Genomic DNA, 19,130 nt, shown 5'->3' with positions numbered 1-19,130 from the left:
AAATCTGATAAACGCATGACCATAAATGCCTAATGCATCAATTATGATACAGGACCATCCATTAAACTGTTTAAATAAATAAAAAAGAATTTTCTGACTAGAATATCTTGTTATTTCAGCTATAAAAGATATTTGAAGGTTGTTTGAGTTATGAAAAACCAAAGCAGCTAAATGAAACCTTAAATTAAATGTCACACTGGAGCACTCCCTGTGCTGAGTCAGCAGCTCTCCCTGGACGCAAAACAAACTCTCCCTGCACACTGTTGTCACCTCAGGTTAAACGCTGACTGCTGCAGATCCAGAGAGGGTCAGTTAGGTTTGGAATGTGGACCGGCACCATTTCAAAGCCCAGACAGAACCAGATAGTCAGAACAAGTCGTTAGAATTAATGAGAAAATACAGTCCCTTGCGAAAGTACTCGACCCCCTTGAACCTTTGGCATATTTCAGGCTTCAAACATAAAGATATGAAATTCTAATTTTTTGTGAAGAATCAACAACAAGTGGGACACAATCATGAAGTGGAATGATATTTATTGGATGTGTCAAACTTTTTTAACAAATAAAAAACTGAAAAGTGGGGCGTGCAATATTATTCGGCCCCTTTACTTTCAGTGCAGCAAACTCACTCCAGAAGTTCAGTGAGGATCTCTGAATGATCCAATGTTGTCCCAAATGACTGATGATGATAAATAGAATCCACCTGTGTGTAATCAAGTCTCCGTATAAATGCACCTGCTCTGTGATAGTCTCAGGGTTCTGTTCAAAGCACATAGAGCATCATGAAGACCAAGGAACACACCAGGCAGGTCCGAGATACTGTTGTGGAGAAGTTTAAAGCTGGATTTGGATACAAAAAGATTTCCCAAGCTTTAAACATCCCAAGGAGCACTGTGCAAGCAATCATATTGAAATGGAAGGAGTATCAGACCACTACAAATCTACCAAGACCCGGCCGTCCCTCTAAACTTTCATCTCCAACAAGGAGAAGACTGATCAGAGATGCAGCCAAGAGGCCCATGATCACTCTGGATGAACTGCAGAGATCTACAGCTGAGGTGGGAGAGTCTGTCTATAGGACAACAATCAGTCGTACACTGCACAAATCTGGCCTTTATGGAAGAGTTTCAAGAAGAAAGCCATTTCTCAAAGATATCCATAAAAAGTCTCGTTTAAAGTTTGCCACATGCCACCTGGGAGACACACCAAACATGTGGAAGAAGGTGCTCTGGTCAGATGAAACCAAAATCAAACTGTTTGGCCACAATGCAAAACAATATGTTTGGTGTAAAAGCAACACAGCTCATCACCCTGAACACACCATCCCCACTGTCAAACATGGTGGTGGCAGCATCATGGTTTGGGTCTGCTTTTCATCAGCAGGGACAGGGAAGATGGTCAAAATTGATGGGAAGATGGATGGGGCCAAATACAGAACCATTCTGGAAGAAAACCTGTTGGAGTCTGCAAAAGACCTGAGACTGGGACAGAGATTTATCTTCCAACAAGACAATGATCCAAAACATGAAGCCAAATCTACAATGGAATGGTTCACAAATAAACGTATTCAGGTGTTGGAATGGCCTAGTCAAAGTCCAGACCTGAATCCAATAGAAAATCTGTGGAAAGAGCTGAAGACTGCTGTTCACGAACGCTCTCCATCCAACCTCACTGAGCTCCAGCTGTTTTGCAAGGAAGAATGGGCAAGAATTTCAGTCTCTCGATGTGCAAAACTGATAGAAACATATCCCAAGAGACTTGCAGCTGTAATTGCAGCAAAGGGTGGCGCTACAAAGTATTAATGCAAGGGGGCCAAATAATATTACACGCCCCACTTTTCAGTTTTTTATTTGTTAAAAAAAGTTTGATACATCCAATAAATTTCATTCCACTTCATGATTGTGTCCCACTTGTTGTTGATTCTTCACAAAAAATTAGAATTTTATATCTTTATGTTTGAAGCCTGAAATGTGGCAAAAGGTAGAAAATTTCAAGGGGGCCGAGTACTTTCACAAGGCACTGTAATTCATGTCGCTAATGTTGGAGGCTTGATTAATTTTAAAGCAGAAGTATGAAAGTCATACTTAATTTGAACTTTTGAAAAGCCTCAGTTGATCTTCTGGTTTTTGTCTTTATATCCAGTTGATCATGTGGTTCCTGAGCCCGGCGTCAGCCTCATGTCCGCCTTCGAGCAGTGGCGTGAATGGGCTGACAGCAAGTCCTGCTGCGACTACTCGCTGCACATCGACATCACCGAGTGGCACAGGGGAATGCAGGAGGAGATGGAGACGCTGGTGAAGGATCATGGTACGAGATCAAAATATCTGCTCTACCTGCACATTACAAGCAAAATACTTTGAAAACCAACAAACGCAGCTTTGAGTAATTTACTGTAATTCTGAACATTAATACAACTTTGTAACGTTTATTAATATTCTTTTTCAGTTTGCTGCATGTTGAATATGTTCATTTCTTATGAAATGTCTTTTTGGCTTTTTGTGTGTTTGTCGCTCTTATACATGCATCAACTAGTCAGTTCCATACACCTTACCTAGTCCCACCCAGTATTCCCAGTATGTTTTTATACTTACTGAGGATTTGTTAATGGGGAACATGTAGTAAATAGTTGCATTAGAATCCATTCTTCTATTTTCATCCACTTGTCTGAGGTTGGGTCTCCAGGAGAAAAACTCAAACCCTCTTCCCCACAAACACTCCTCTTCTTCTCGAGATATGCACTCACCTGCCACTTTATTAGGTACAGCTTGCTAGTACCAGGCTGAACACCCTTATACCTTCAAACGTGCCTTAAGTCTTTGTGGCATAGATTCAACAAGGTGTTGGAAACATTTCTCTGTTCTTTTTTCCACGCTGACATGGCAGCATCACGGAGTCTAATGGATGTACATAAAGTGTCCGATGGGGGTATTTATAGTGACCCTAGACCAGGGGTGTCCAAGCTGCAGCCCGGGGGCCATTTGTGGCCCGTGGGTTGATCTTGTGCAGACCCTGACTGTAATTCAGGAATGGTACAAGTGTCAGCACATGTAACTGATGCAGACAGAGACTTTTTCTTTTTAATTAGGGCAAAAATATTACTGGCAAATTAAAATCTTATAACGGATGCAAAACAAAGGAACTATTCTTTTAAATCTCATTATAAATAGGACCACATCTATCCAGTGACAGAGTGACCCAAATCCTGTTCTTATTGCCAAGAATAGACTACGTTTTTAGATTTTATTTTCACGCTATATTTTTTCCAGTCAAGGCCCAAAAAATTTCCAAACTGGATTAATTTCCTCTAATAAAGCAAATGTGCAAAACCGTTTACAAGTTTTGCATCTACAATGATTTACACATCCCTTTCCTACAACAAATCTGACTACTTTATCTGTTTGTTTAAAATAAATATAGCATGTTTAGTTTGTTCAGATAAAAAAAAAATCATGGTAGAATCTTTTGGTAATTTTATTTATTAGTTTTTTTTTTATTATATTTTTTGTCCCACAAGTTATTTTGACTTTATGATTTTGGCCCATGTGACAAAAAGTTTGGACACCCCTGCATTCGACCGTTCCACTCTTCACATTGAGATTCCTGAAAAACCCCAAAAGAGAGACATCCGTGCTCAAACCACCTCTCTGATGCTTAGCAGCATCTTCTCTCCTGTATCATGGAGGATCTTCCCCTGAAACTAGCCCCCTCTAATCAGAAGAACCTTACGCCTGAATTGGTAGAAACCTCGGAGTGCAGAGTAAAGTACGTTTTAGGAGTTTTTCTGACATTGTGAGCTCTAAAACTTTAAATCCATCCCCATATTTGACCTAGATAAGTTATCTAAGGAGGTATAAGGCAAGAAATATAATCTAAGAAATATTAAGTTAAGATGTTTTTTGTTCCTTTTATATATAAATATTTGTGAAAGTGGAAGAGAAATTAATAAAGGGGTTGAATGTGTTTGATGATCAGAAGTGGGCAAACACTTTTGGAGATTGTTAAAATCAAACCACCTTATTACAAAGGTGTTTTCATTTTCACAAAGTTTGTAACTAATGTTAAAGATATTTAGAGGAAATCATCTGGGATTTTGATTTAGTTCCTGCTTTAACCCTCGTTTTTGCTCATTTTTTCATGTTGTTGTCTTCAGGTGTCAACTCCTTCCTGGTCTACCTGGCGTATAAAGATATTTTCCAGCTTACTGATGCTCAGGTAAGGGTCCTTTATGTCTCCAAACAACATTTACATATACGTTGAGTTTTTAGCTGCATTAAAAATGATAAATCTGTAATAAAATCAGCACACATCTAGCATATGTTTGGTGAACTCTGTATACTGCTGCAGAAGAGTGTTGTGAACTTTCAGCTTCTCTGGTAAATCAAATGAAATTACAAAAGTCTTTTTAAATAAAGTTTGGCATTGCAACTTTTGGCTGTACGGTGGCACGGTTGATGGTTTTCTTGCAGCGAGAAGGCTGAGGGTCTTTCTGCATGGGGTTTGCATGTTCTCCCCATGCACGCATGAGTTTTCTCGGGTTCTCTGACTTCCTCTCGTGGTCCATAAACATGACTGTTAGGTTAATTGGTTTCTCTAAAATTGGTATGAATGTGTATGTGCATGGTTGTCTGTCCTGTGTGTCTCTGTGTTGCCCTGTGATGGACTGGCGACCTGTCCAGGGTGTACCCAACCTCTTACCCGATGACCTCTGGAGAAAGGTGCCAGACCCCTCGACCCTGCAAGGACAAGGGGGTATAGACAATGGATGGATAAATTGATTGCAACTTTTGCAGTAATTCTGAGTTTTAGCAACATCAGTGTGTCCTGGTTTCTCTGGTAAATTTGTTGCCAACATTCTGAGAATGAATGGGTAACTGGGACCCTACGATACGCCCAATGTTTTATAATTTAATACAATTATATTTTATAATTTAGCACAACCTAAGCTTGTGCTAAAGCGTGCGTCGGTTTGTCTTGGCGAGGCATTGTCTCATACTGATAGTCTGAGTGTTTCTCTTGGGAGAGTGAGATGTAATAAATGCCATATCTCGGTGAACATCTCATTCTGAGTCATGGTTCAAATGAATTAATCCTGTTTGAAAGCAGCTTTGAAGCAGATCTGTGTTGGTGCTTGCACCTGTGTGAGGAATGCTGTCTACCAGGAGCAGCCTGGAGTTTATTCCTTTTCGTTTCTGTTGAACTCTTGACGGCGCCACATTGTTGCATGTTTGGCAGCAGGAAGGCGATGATTCCTTCAGTGAACCCATTATATGGCAATAGCAAGCAGATTGTGGGAAACTTGTTTTTAATTGGGGAAAAATTAGAGTCTATATTACTTTTCATTTTAAAAGTTGCCTGGTTTCTATGTGAGCTGAATCTTCTGTGTCAAATTCTGACTCATTTTCCAAAGGTTTTCCAAACATTTCTGTAAAAAACAAACCACATACTTAGGTTTTATTATAGAAATATGGACCAACTGCAATCTGAAAGTTGTGGTTCGATTCTAGCTAACTCCTGCAAAATGTCGATGTGTCCCAGGGCAAGGCACTTAACCCCAAGGTGCTTACCAATCTGTGTATCGGTGTATGAATGTGTGGGTGAATGTGGCTCGAGTGCAAAGCACTTTGAGTGGCTGGTATGACTAGAAACGTGCTATATAAATTCAGCCCATTTACTATTTATTATCGCTATGTTACATAAATCATGACAAAATGGAGGTTTTGGTTTGGCCTAGTTAAAGTCCGGATGTAGACTTGTGGACCAACATACCAGACAGCAAACTAAAAAACCCAGTTTTGACAAACATTGATGTCAGTTGTTGCCACCAGTTATTAGGTTTTTGTAGGAATTACTTTTCACACAAGCCAAGGTTGGTTTGTTTTTTGAACTTAATACATTAAATCATTGTGAAAAAACTGGTTTTTGAGTTTACTCATGTTATCTTTACTGATGATAAATTTTGTTTGGAGATCTGTAGCAAAAATAAGAAGAAATGTTTAAGAGGGTAAATATCTTTTCACTGCACGTCATATTGAAATTTCCTTCAAAGTAGCTTTTTAATACGTGTTTGAAGAGGAAATCTTTACCCATCGTTCTCTTCGATGCAGGTGTACGAGGTGTTCAGCGTGATCCGTGATTTGGGAGCCATCGCCCAGGTTCACGCTGAGAATGGCGACATCGTTGCTGAGGTACAGCATGTATGAATGTGAGCTGGCTTGTTCCTTTTAACTAAACATGTCTGTCTCATTGTCGTGCTTGTTGGCCATCATTTTCTCCCCACTCATGGCGATGCTGATGCTCCTAATGGCCAACAAATGTCGACAGACGGTTACGAGGCCCCCGATTGGTTTTCACCGCTGAAGTTGTTGATCAGGAACACCTGCACGTGACTCAACAGTTCATATTTCCAACGTGTTTATTTGTGCTCGCATGTGTTTAGGAGCAGAGGCGGATTTTGGAGCAGGGGATCACCGGACCTGAAGGACACGTGTTGAGCCACCCAGAGGAGGTGAATCCACGTCATTGCAGTGCTTGGAATACTGCCTCCAGTTCTCCACATTGTATTTGTAAACACTATTGCCTCTTGCTCTGTTAAAAGACTGTTTGACCTTCCAGCCTTTATCAGCTTGGTACTAAAGTGTTTGATAGTTTTACAGTTGTTGAATGCTTCTCTGCCTGGGCGAAAACCACACATGTGAAAACAAGATGCCAAAACAAAGGATAGAATTTTTCATCAGGACATCTGCTATAAAGATAACACTCTGTGTTATTGCTAAAACATCTATTTTCTTCCTTGGTTTTCCCTTTTCTTTCTTAATAATTCTTCTCTGCCTGCTTAGAAAAGGCAGAACATTGATGTTCTGGTTGCTTTAATCTTGATTATAAAATATGATGTTTTCATCACACGATGAATAGGACTAGAAAGCTTGCATTTGAAAACTATATACAGGTCCTTCTCAAAATATTAGCATATTGTGATAAAGTTTATTATTTTCCATAATGTCATGATGAAAATTTAACATTCATATATTTTAGATTCATTACACACTAACTGAAATATTTCAGGTCTTTTATTGTCTTAATACGGATGATTTTGGCATACAGCTCATGAAAACCCAAAATTCCTATCTCACAAAATTAGCATATTTCATCCGACCAATAAAAGAAAAGTGTTTTTAATACAAAAAACGTCAACCTTCAAATAATCATGTACAGTTATGCACTCAATACTTGGTTGGGAATCCTTTTGCAGAAATGACTGCTTCAATGCGGCGTGGCATGGAGGCAATCAGCCTGTGGCACTGCTGAGGTCTTATGGAGGCCCAGGATGCTTCGATAGCGGCCTTTAGCTCATCCAGAGTGTTGGGTCTTGAGTCTCTCAACGTTCTCTTCACAATATCCCACAGATTCTCTATGGGGTTCAGGTCAGGACAGTTGGCAGGCCAATTGAGCACAGTGATACCATGGTCAGTAAACCATTTACCAGTGGTTTTGACACTGTGAGCAGGTGCCAGGTCATGCTGAAAAATGAAATCTTCATCTCCATAAAGCTTTTCAGCAGATGGAAGCATGAAGTGCTCCAAAATCTCCTGATAGCTAGCTGCATTGACCCTGCCCTTGATAAAACACAGTGGACCAACACCAGCAGCTGACACGGCACCCCAGACCATCACTGACTGTGGGTACTTGACACTGGACTTCTGGCATTTTGGCATTTCCTTCTCCCCAGTCTTCCTCCAGACTCTGGCACCTTGATTTCCAAATGACATGCAGAATTTGCTTTCATCCGAAAAAAGTACTTTGGACCACTGAGCAACCGTCCAGTGCTGCTTCTCTGTAGCCCAGGTCAGGCGCTTCTGCCGCTGTTTCTGGTTCAAAAGTGGCTTGACCTGGGGAATGCGGCACCTGTAGCCCATTTCCTGCACACGCCTGTGCACGGTGGCTCTGGATGTTTCTACTCCAGACTCAGTCCACTGCTTCCACAGGTCCCCCAAGGTCTGGAATCGGCCCTTCTCCACAATCTTCCTCAGGGTCCGGTCACCTCTTCTCGTTGTGCAGCGTTTTCTGCCACACTTTTTCCTTCCCACAGACTTCCCACTGAGGTGCCTTGATACAGCACTCTGGGAACAGCCTATTCGTTCAGAAATTTCTTTCTGTGTCTTACCCTCTTGCTTGAGGGTGTCAATAGTGGCCTTCTGGACAGCAGTCAGGTCGGCAGTCTTACCCATGATTGGGGTTTTGAGTGATGAACCAGGCTGGGAGTTTTAAAGGCCTCAGGAATCTTTTGCAGGTGTTTAGAGTTAACTCGTTGATTCAGATGATGAGGTTCATAGCTCGTTTAGAGACCCTTTTAATGATATGCTAATTTTGTGGGATAGGAATTTTGGGTTTTCATGAGCTGTATGCCAAAATCATCCGTATTAAGACAATAAAAGACCTGAAATATTTCAGTTAGTGTGCAATGAATCTAAAATATATGAATGTTAAATTTTCATCATGACATTATGGAAAATAATGAACTTTATCACAATATGCTAATATTTTGAGAAGGACCTGTATCTTGCTCCTTTCACTTCTTTGTGTTGTCCATCACATAAAATACCCCAAGAATATGTTGACATTTGTGGTTTTGAAAGGCTCTGCAGATGTGTCTCTATCTACACTGACCTAATTAGCCCAATGTTTTTTTATCGAAGTTCCCAGCATTTAGTACAATTAGTTTAACCCCTCTAATTTGCTTTATGTGCCTCACAGAAACAATTGATAGTTTATATCAAGCACAAGCAAAGTTTAAATCATGAAAAATGTATGAAAACACAGACTGAAAACTTTCTTTTTAATCTGTTTGAGAGATAACAAACTAAAAGAATATGAAATTATGAAAATGTATGTTGGATGAAGGACCCAAATAAAGCTAAATTATAGGAGCTCTGGGTCAATTCACGTCTTTTACAAATCTGTAACCTGCCTTCGTACCAATGGGTTCCTGTTTCCTTTCTTCCTACTTCCATTTCCTGTCCATAAAGATCACATGTCCCTAACCACTGTGAATCAGTTTGTTTCCCTTGTTAGGTATGTGTTTGGCTTTAAAACCATAAACAATGTCCAAATCTTTCATCTAATTAAATTTCTACATATATTCTAAAGATTTTATGCTACAACCTATGTCCATTGATTGCGTTTCTGATCCACGTTAAGACCGTTGGTTTTGATGAAATATGACAGATTGTCATGGACGATGGTCTTTTCATCCTTTTTTAATTTGATCACCTCATACCCAACTTTCTGGTCCAGGTGTCCACTTTGACAAACAGCGATTTAAAGTAATTTTATATAATCTACTCATTGTCTAGTGTAAGGAATTGTGGTCATGTGATTCCAATAAATAATATCCACCAGCAGGAGGTTGCCAGGTTCAATCAGGAAACTTAATCTGTCACATTTTTTAGTAAGTAAACTTTATTTATATAGCACATTTCACAGATAAAATACAAATATTGGTTTAATATAAACTAAATTTTTAAAATAAATTCTAAATTTGACAGGTAGCCAATGTAGAGAGGATAAAACCGGTGTGATGTGAGACCTTCGACTAGTTCCTGTTAAAAGCCTCGCTGCAGCATCATGGACCAACTGGAGTCGACTGAATATGAGTCCACTGGTCAAAATATGGATCAGAAAAGGGTTTAAAACAAAGTTTTCAGATAAAAATACATATTTTTAATAAAAATACATGTGAGACTGGATTGTTTTTATGACTATCGCCATAATTTCAGAAAATACTTTAGTAAGGTAATATAATGTGCCATAGTTTAGGTACACAGGGCTAGTTGATAGGTACGTAAAGGAGGCAGGAAAGGACAAAATGGCAATATGTTGGTATGAAGAACTTGCTAGCATTTCTTTCTCTTTTACATATTGTTATTCTAAATCTGAATCGGTGCATCTCTAAACAAATCTGTTTTTTAAAAACCCTTTATTGTTTTCCAGGTGGAGGCGGAAGCTGTTAACCGCGCAGTGACTGTGGCCAATCAGACGAACTGCCCGCTGTACGTTACCAAGGTGATGAGCAAGAGCGCCGCTGATGTCATCGCTCAGGCAAGGAAGAAGGGTGAGGAGCTCAAGCCCAATATTTGTCTTATGAGGCTCATTTATAACCTTTGATATGATTTATGGCAAACTTAAGCATGTAAAGCGTGACGTATAATGTAATAATATGTATATAAATAATTTAATATTATATTTAATAAATTCTTGTCCCTTATTACATTTAGTATTTAATTACTTATTTTTGTATTCAGTTGTTGCACTTCTGACCCTCAATAAGGAGCTATATGGCATAAAATTCACTTGGAACCCTGGGATGCTTTGGTGCCTGTAACCTGCCTATGTCCAGTAGCAGCACCTTATTTTAAACTTTTGCAGGCACCGTGGTCTACGGAGAGCCAATCACTGCTAGCCTGGGAACAGATGGCTCACACTACTGGAGTAAGAACTGGGCCAAGGCTGCAGCCTACGTCACGTCCCCTCCCCTGAGCCCTGACCCGGCCACTCCGGACTATCTCAGCTCCCTGCTGTCCTGGTAAATGTTGGATCTGAACCGTCCTTGTGGAGGCACATTTGGAAATTGTTTTATATCAGCATTCCAATTATATTTTCTTTTTTTTCTGCGTTCTCCTTATTAATCTTTATAGTGGGGACCTGCAAGTGACAGGAAGTTCACACTGTCCCTTTCACACTGCCCAGCGTGCTGTGGGGAAAGACGACTTCACTTTGATTCCTGAGGGCGTCAATGGCACAGAGGAGAGGATGTCTATCATCTGGGACAAGTGTGTGGTATGTGTCCTGACAGAGGCAAAAAAATTGAGAACAGTCAAACAGTTGGTCAGGAATGATCGAGTAAACATGCAACATAAATAGCCCCAAGGATCAAGTGACTCTTGCTCAGCTCTCACGCTCAGCTCTGATTTGTTCCAGGTGACTGGTAAAATGGATGAAAACCAGTTTGTGGCAGTGACCAGCACCAATGCAGCCAAGATTTTTAACCTGTACCCCCGCAAGGGCCGCATCGCTGTGGGTTCGGATGCCGACCTTGTGCTCTGGGATCCAGACGTCACGAAGATCATCTCTGCCAAGAGCCACAACTCTGTACGATCTCTTTCATTTTGTGTAATCAGTGTCAGCTGGAGTGAGGGGGATGTTAGTCCACTTTTTTGGTAGTTGGGAAGACTTCGGGCTGCCTGACTGCTGAACAGGGTGTGGGCCTCACACGGTGTCGAGGGAGTGATGTCATTCATAAAATCTGCCAGAGAAATGAAATACATCATTGTCTGATTGTTTGCAGACTACGTGTCTGTGTATGTATTACAAACACAGAAAGACCATTGCTGTGGATGTTCTTGGAATCTGCTCATGTTATGTCCTTTAGTTTCATTTTGTTCCATGGGGGAAACAGTGTATACGAGTGTGAGTAATGGGATAGCTAATCCTACTGGTGATCTCATATTGGGATAAAGTTTGCAAAATTGCCATGACCTCAGCCTTAGCTCCTGTAGTTTTTCGGAAAGAGCAATTATAAGGCTTCCAAAGTGGACACACACAAACCCCTTAATGACCAAGCTTCCTCATCTGTTGGGATAAAAATTTATGCCATTGTTCCCCATCAGCTTATCCATCTTCTCCATGCAATTAGCTATTTTTATTAGCATTAGACAACAGCGAACACTTGGAACACAATGTAACACTCTATAAATCAGGTAAAGGAATAGTTTTGTGTGTTTTGTAAGTTGGGTTTTGTAGAGTCATTATCTTTTGCTGGTAGAATGATCTCTAGTTTGGAGAATCTGGGAGGAACTCTAATGGGGGAGTCAAGATAGCAGCTACTTGAAACCAGAATTACAACTTAAAGTCATGCTTAAAAGATCCCTTCAACAGACTGTTACAAATGAATGTTATTCCATTTGTATGACTATTTTAAAACATAGTATGAAAATCTGTGGGCTAAGGGGACATAAAACTATGATAAGATCTTATACCAGCCCGGTGATAGGAAAGAATGTATCTCAAGGTTGTGAATCATTGTATTTCTGCTTAAAAGCTACTTCTGTTAAAGTTTATAATTTCAGTACTTGTGTCGAGAAATAAACCCATGTAAAATGTCAAATTTACTGCACCTTGTTATAAAAAGGGGTTTCAAAGCCAATAGAGTCCAAAATAAATTGTCTAATTAGCTAAATGAATTCAAATTCTTCAAGTTAACGAGAAATGTTTTTATTATTTTCAATCTTTTTAGACTGTAGAGTACAACATCTTTGAAGGCTTAGAGGTGCGTGGCGGGCCCCTTGTGGTAATCAGTCAGGGTAAGATTGTCTTGGAGGAGGGGATCCTCCATGCCACTGAGGGCTCGGGACGTTTCATGGCCCGCAAACCCTTCCCTGACTACGTCTACAAGAGGATAAAGGCTCGCAGCAGGGTATAGTGCTACATTCTTTTCTCTAGGATGTGTGTCTAGTCTTATCAGTTGATGATAGTATTGTTTTATATGTGTATGTATATGTTTTATAAGCCAGATGTTGAGATTTGTAATGTTGAGGCATGGTGGCAGTTGCAAGACATTTATCCAGTGTGTCTATTTCAATTCAAAGTGGAAGAATTATGGAGTTTTGGTTCTTACTGCTCTGACTGTTGTATGTTATTTCTCATATTGCAGCTGGCGGAGCTGAGGGGCGTGCCCAGGGGACTCTATGACGGTCCAGTCTGCGAGGTGTCCGTCACTCCTAAAACTATGACACCAGTCTCTTCTGCCAAGACCTCACCTGCCAAACAACCCAACCAGCCGGTTCGCAACCTGCACCAGTCTGGCTTCAGCCTGTCTGGTCAGTCATAAACCATCAATTCATAAACTTTACTTACAATCAGCGCTATCAACTTGTTTCCGTCAGTTAGAATATAACTAAATATAACATCTAGATAAAGGTTTTAAGGACACACTGTCACCATTCTCAAATAGGCCAAACTTTCAGCTAACAGATGTAATGCAAATTGGTAAAACAAATTGTAAAGACCTTTGACTTTATTTATACAGGTCCTTCTCAAAAAATTAGCATATTGTGATAAAGTTCATTATTTTCTATAATGTAATGATGAAAATTTAATATTCATATATTTTAGATTCATTGCACACTAACTGAAATATTTCAGGTCTTTTATTGTCTTAATACGGATGATTTTGGCATACAGCTCATGAAAACCCAAAATTCCTATCTCACAAAATTAGCATATTTCATCCGACCAATAAAAGAAAAGTGTTTTTAATACAAAAAACGTCAACCTTCAAATAATCATGTACAGTTATGCACTCAATACTTAGTAGGGAATCCTTTGGCAGAAATGACTGCTTCAATGCGGCGTGGCATGGAGGCAATCAGCCTGTGGCACTGCTGAGGTCTTATGGAGGCCCAGGATGCTTCGATAGCAGCCTTTAGCTCATCCAGAGTGTTGGGTCTTGAGTCTCTCAACGTTCTCTTCACAATATCCCACAGATTCTCTATGGGGTTCAGGTCAGGAGAGTTGGCAGGTCAATTGAGCACAGTGATACCATGGTCAGTAAACCATTTACCAGTGGTTTTGGCACTGTGAGCAGGTGCCAGGTCATGCTGAAAAATGAAATCTTCATCTCCATAAAGCTTTTCAGCAGATGGAAGCATGAAGTGCTCCAAAATCTCCTGATAGCTAGCTGCATTGACCCTGCCCTTGATAAAACACAGTGGACCAACACCAGCAGCTGACACGGCACCCCAGACCATCACTGACTGTGGGTACTTGACACTGGACTTCTGGCATTTTGGCATTTCCTTCTCCCCAGTCTTCCTCCAGACTCTGGCACCTTGATTTCCGAATGATATGCAGAATTTGCTTTCATCCGAAAAAAGTACTTTGGACCACTGAGCAACAGTCCAGTGCTGCTTGTCTGTAGCCCAGGTCAGGCGCTTCTGCCGCTGTTTCTGGTTCAAAAGTAGCTTGACCTGGGGAATGCAGCACCTGTAGCCCATTTCCTGCACACGCCTGTGCACGGTGGCTCTGGATGTTTCTACTCCAGACTCAGTCCACTGCTTCCGCAGGTCCCCCAAGGTCTGGAATCGGCCCTTCTCCACAATCTTCCTCAGGTCCGGTCACCTCTTCTCGTTGTGCAGCGTTTTCTGCCACACTTTTTCCTTCCCACAGACTTCCCACTGAGGTGCCTTGATACAGCACTCTGGGAACAGCCTATTCGTTCAGAAATTTCTTTCTGTGTCTTACCCTCTTGCTTGAGGGTGTCAATAGTGGCCTTCTGGACAGCAGTCAGGTCGGCAGTCTTACCCATGATTGGGGTTTTGAGTGATGAACCAGGATGGGAGTTTTAAAGGCCTCAGGAATCTTTTGCAGGTGTTTAGAGTTAACTCGTTGATTCAGATGATTAGGTTCATAGCTCGTTTAGAGACCCTTTTAATGATATGCTAATTTTGTGAGATAGGAATTTTGGGTTTTCATGAGCTGTATGCCAAAATCATCCGTATTAAGACAATAAAAGACCTGAAATATTTCAGTTAGTGTGCAATGAATCTAAAATATATGAATGTTAAATTTTCATCATGACATTATGGAAAATAATGAACTTTATCACAATATGCTAATTTTTTGAGAAGGACCTGTATATTGTCAGATCCAGGGTATTCCCTGTGTCATAAATCAAAGATTTCTTACCTACACTACCTCAGTGTCCTCTGTATCTCCATCAGTCTTCTTCCCAGTTCCATATTTTATGTGTGACCAATGTAGAAATATCTGCCATAAATTTATAGTGATTTTCTTGAATTTACACTTCAGCTAAAATAAGCTAAAAATGACTGACAAGTCTGGAAATTTAAATTCTGGAAAAGTATGGATTTTTCACATGACAAATGTTTAGGAACTCTGCTCTTTGTCTTATTGAGATTGCAGATTGAGCTGAGAATGCATCGAAATGAACCCATTATTCCATTTGGTCATACAGGTGCTCAGGTCGATGACAACATTCCCCGTAGGAACACCCAGCGCATTGTGGCGCCCCCAGGTGGCAGGGCCAACATCACCAGCCTGGGTTAATCTCCGCCACCAAACCCCCACTGGTCACCCTGCCGAGGAGGAATTTTGTCAAAGGATGGCATTCAGTCGGTGAGATCAGGTCAATAAGAGATGCCATAACACCCGAAGCCGAATCCTTCACTGCACCTCAGCCGCCTGTTCGTTCAGCGACACTTCCTCCTTTGCAGTTTTTTTCACCTACCAACTTTCCTGTTTCCCCAAACTCTATTGGACACAGTTAGAATTAAATAGAAAACAAACAAAAAGGAAGAAAGAGAAAAAAATAACACTGCTTTTTGAGCACTTTTGACTGCATTGTTTAGTTTTTTTATATACTGTACTTTCTTTTTTCCATTTGTCCTTTTTATTTTTTTTGCTTTACTGTTTTTGTTGAGGGTTCAGATGAATCAAAAAGGTAACGTTTATGCAAGATACTGTATTTCAGTTAATTTTTTTCTTTTGTTTTGGTGAAAGCTAAAATGGAGAATGGATATCAAACTGAACAGTCTTAACAGTGTTGCAGCCAGGTCAAGAGTCTTAACTCATTTGATAATTTACAGTGAAGGCTGACTTAAGAGTTGACAAAATTAAAGAGATTTTTTTTTTTTTGTTTGTTTTTTTATTTGTATTTTATTGCAGTGTATCTAATGTTTTTCCACCTATGACTCTGCCAAGCTAAAAGTCATGTGATGGTTGGAAAAAGCTTTATGCTTCACCTCTCAGTTTTGTGTCATTCTTGCATGGCAAAATTGGTAGGTGAGAGCTATGGTTGATTGAGAAAGTTTTACTCTGTCAAACGTTGCCTTTCCAGGCCTTATTGTCTCTTAATATCCTTTTAGTGAGATTTGTCAAGTCGGGAAAGTGATTGATTTTTCATGTTTGCTTACCTGAGTCACAAAGGTCCAAATTTCTCAGCCGACAGCTGCAGAAGCCGCTCACAGTCATCCTCCACCAACCAACTGCTCCTTATGCATACAGACTGTTTTCTACTCATCAAAATCTTTCCTTCATTTCCATTTTTATGTGCCTGAACCAACAGAAGTTGTAATGATATTTTGATTTTATTCTTTGTTTATTTGTTGTTGAGGTAAGTGAAGGATGTAAGATAAAAAGATGTAAAATAGCCAGGATTAACCGATTCAAAGGTGCCAGATTTTTGTGCTTTCATAGGGCCTATTCAGCTCGATTGAGCCCTCCGCAAAGGCAAAAAAAGATCGTTATCTTGAACTGTTCTAATGTTTTAGAGTTTTTACCTTGTTGTCAAACTGCTTTTTAGTGTTATCCTGTAACTAGGTGCCTAACGGCTGAGCACTATTGATTTACGCTTGAACATAGAAATGAGCTAATGTATCTAATGTTGATGTGGGTGAGGGATGGGACACCTACAGGAGGCGCCTCATAAAAAAATGTTTCTGTAAAGGATGAAGTAAATGTTAAAATCCAATTTTTTGCCATCATGAGACATGCATGAGAGTGAGCCATTATGCAGTTACCATTTTATTTTTAATTCTTCACCAACGGTTGTCTATGGGAAATTTGTCATATGGTACATTTAAGGAGGTGTACAGAAAAAGACATGGAATATGTTAACACATAGACAGCCAACTGTAACTGATTAACTTTGGCTAAATATTTGCAACATTAGCATGATGACCACTAATGGTACCATGCTAATTTGGCAATTATATGCTCTTTATTAGCATGCTACATGCTAACAGTTGAATGTTAACACTAGCCTCCACTGCAACAATTAGCTTAAATTTGGTTGCTAACAGCCAACCTTAGCATACTTCAAAGCTATATTCAAACACCCAAGTACAAGCTGCTTCCACATTAGTCGGGATGGAATGTTGAGTTCACCCTGATATAAACCTGATATAAACACAGTTGATTCTTTAATTAAGAGGTTAAGCCTTTGACATAATTTGGATTTGGAACATCTCTTTTGAAAGACCACAATTACCACTTCACTTTTAGCTTTCATGCAAGTCTCTATTTGTGGTAGAATTTTAGTTGATAATGCTAGCCTGATTAATAATCCTATCAGCCAAAATAATATTTTCCTATGGGTACTTTAATTGCAGTCTATGCTAAGGTGCTTAATGCTTTTCAAGCTAATGGTAGAATGCTAATGCTAACATCCACCGCAAAACTTTGACCCAGCCAAATATTAGCATGCTGTTACTATGCTAACAGTATCATACTAACACAACATCCACAGTTGATATTTAGCCACAGCTAATTCTAATATTTAGATGTTAGCATGCAAATGTTCACAGCTAAAAAATTGCAATTTTCAAATGCTATGAAAACACACAAGCTGAAGCTACTAAGTTTAAATCTTTACAGTTCAGCAGCTTTTTTGTCAAATGTGTTCAGTAACAACACTTAAATGGGTAAATTACCAGATGAATGCAAGCACAAGAGCAGTTGGCTAATAATATCTACTTAGCAATCTAATGATCAAAGTACATCAAAGTAAACATTTCAAACTTTTTTTTAAAATGATCCAGAAGACACGTCACCATCTTAGATGCTGAAACAAAATCTGGAGTCAGTTCTTTAATCAAGACTTGGCTAAGCTTTTTATTTTAATTATATTCTCAAATTTAAAGATTGAATTAAAGAGAGTCTTTGTTTTTCTGGCCTGTGAAAAGTATTGCATAATAATGCATTACTTTTCTCTTTTGGAATCAGTTGCATGAAACATCATCCTATTTGCAATGACTGGAAATCAGGTCCACTATTTTTTTTTATCCAATCCAGTTTATTTAAAGACACAGTAATACAGTTTGGCAGTGACTCCTTTTCACCCGCCTCCTTTGAACAGTCTCTCTCCCCACTCCTTCAGTTGTTTCTGGCTGTTCCATTGGCGACAAACCTTTATTCTCTTTAATGTTCAGCTGTTTGTCATGGCAACCTGGTGCTATTACTCAAAACTCTGTGCTGACATATTTTATGAAATATTTTGCTGAACCTCTAAAAGACCAGAAAACATTCTGCAGACAATGTTAGAAATGCATAGAAGAGTTGAATTTTATGCAAAAAAAGCCAACCGTCACCACTGGCGTCCTCCCTGTGTCTCATGCCTCCTCCATCTACACACACCGTTTTGGTCTTTTGATGCTCTGTCAGCTTGGATGCGTTCTTTCTATGCCGTATTATGCTAATGATATACGAGTGACATGCATGTACCCAACATGCTGCAGACTGACAGGTTCTGTTCTGAGGTTATTGATGCTGTTGAACACCACCTTTCCCCCCATAAGCCCGTAGTCACCCCACACCTCCTCTGTAAGCTCTTCCCCCTTGTTTTTGTGAAAGTGAAACTGTGCGATAGTGTTTGTGCTGGTGGCTGTGGGGTTTCTGGGATGCTTGCTTGTTATTATGAAAAGATCATGTGGACAGCGATGTAAAATAAATAAACAAAACAAGGACTTCAAAATATGAAAAGTGTTTCTTTTGTTGTTCTTGTTTGACACTTGGAGCTTCACTCGACATTAGTGAAAAGGTTATATTAATTTAAGGCTTTTAATCATTCATTTGAGCTGTTCATTTTGCTGAGTGGAATGACTATTCAAATTTAACTCAAGTCAAATTCAAAAATGCTTTATTAATCCCAAAGGGAAATTAAATGTTGTTGTAGCTCATACTATACAGGTTTCTTCAAAGAGCTGTTGTAGTGCTGCAAAAAAATATAAAAAAAAAAGATCTGTTGTAGGTGCTGATGGCTGTGGACAGGAAGGATATCCTGCAGCGGTCTGTACAGCAGATCTGAAGCCTCTGACTGAAGACACTCTGTTGTTGTATGACAGTCTGATGAAGAGGATGCTCAGGCTTCATCAAAATGTTCTTCTTTTTATGAAGAATCCTTCTTTGCCCAATGATCTCCAGAGATTCCAGAGGAGTCCCCAGAACAAAGCCAGCCTTCTTTATTAGCTTGTTGAGCTTTTTTAAGTCATTGGCTCTGGTGCTGCTTCCCCAGCAGATGATGGCAGAAGAGATCACACTCTCCACTACAGACTTATAGAA

The 19,130-nt window shown here is 39.8% G+C and overlaps 1 protein-coding gene across 2 annotated transcripts in view; it reads left to right on the top strand.

Annotated features, from left to right (window-relative positions):
- The window catches only part of dpysl2b (dihydropyrimidinase like 2b), a 39,472-nt gene extending 20,921 nt beyond the window's left edge, over positions 1-18,551 (top strand). For both annotated transcript variants that reach the window (XM_047372620.1, XM_047372621.1), the window contains 11 exons: positions 2,142-2,306; positions 4,150-4,211; positions 6,104-6,184; positions 6,436-6,504; positions 9,987-10,107; positions 10,422-10,578; positions 10,691-10,832; positions 10,974-11,144; positions 12,289-12,468; positions 12,706-12,871; positions 15,028-18,551. In XM_047372620.1, the coding sequence (XP_047228576.1) occupies positions 2,142-2,306; positions 4,150-4,211; positions 6,104-6,184; positions 6,436-6,504; positions 9,987-10,107; positions 10,422-10,578; positions 10,691-10,832; positions 10,974-11,144; positions 12,289-12,468; positions 12,706-12,871; positions 15,028-15,119 (1,406 nt within the window). In that variant the 3' untranslated portion in view covers positions 15,120-18,551. The remainder of the gene's footprint in view (positions 1-2,141; positions 2,307-4,149; positions 4,212-6,103; positions 6,185-6,435; positions 6,505-9,986; positions 10,108-10,421; positions 10,579-10,690; positions 10,833-10,973; positions 11,145-12,288; positions 12,469-12,705; positions 12,872-15,027) is intronic.
- The last annotated feature ends 579 nt before the right edge of the window (positions 18,552-19,130 follow it).

The sequence above is a fragment of the Girardinichthys multiradiatus genome, chromosome 8 (assembly GCF_021462225.1).
Source record: "Girardinichthys multiradiatus isolate DD_20200921_A chromosome 8, DD_fGirMul_XY1, whole genome shotgun sequence".
NCBI classification, from domain to species: Eukaryota; Metazoa; Chordata; class Actinopteri; order Cyprinodontiformes; family Goodeidae; genus Girardinichthys; species Girardinichthys multiradiatus.
This window is presented reverse-complemented; position numbering and strand designations above follow the sequence as displayed.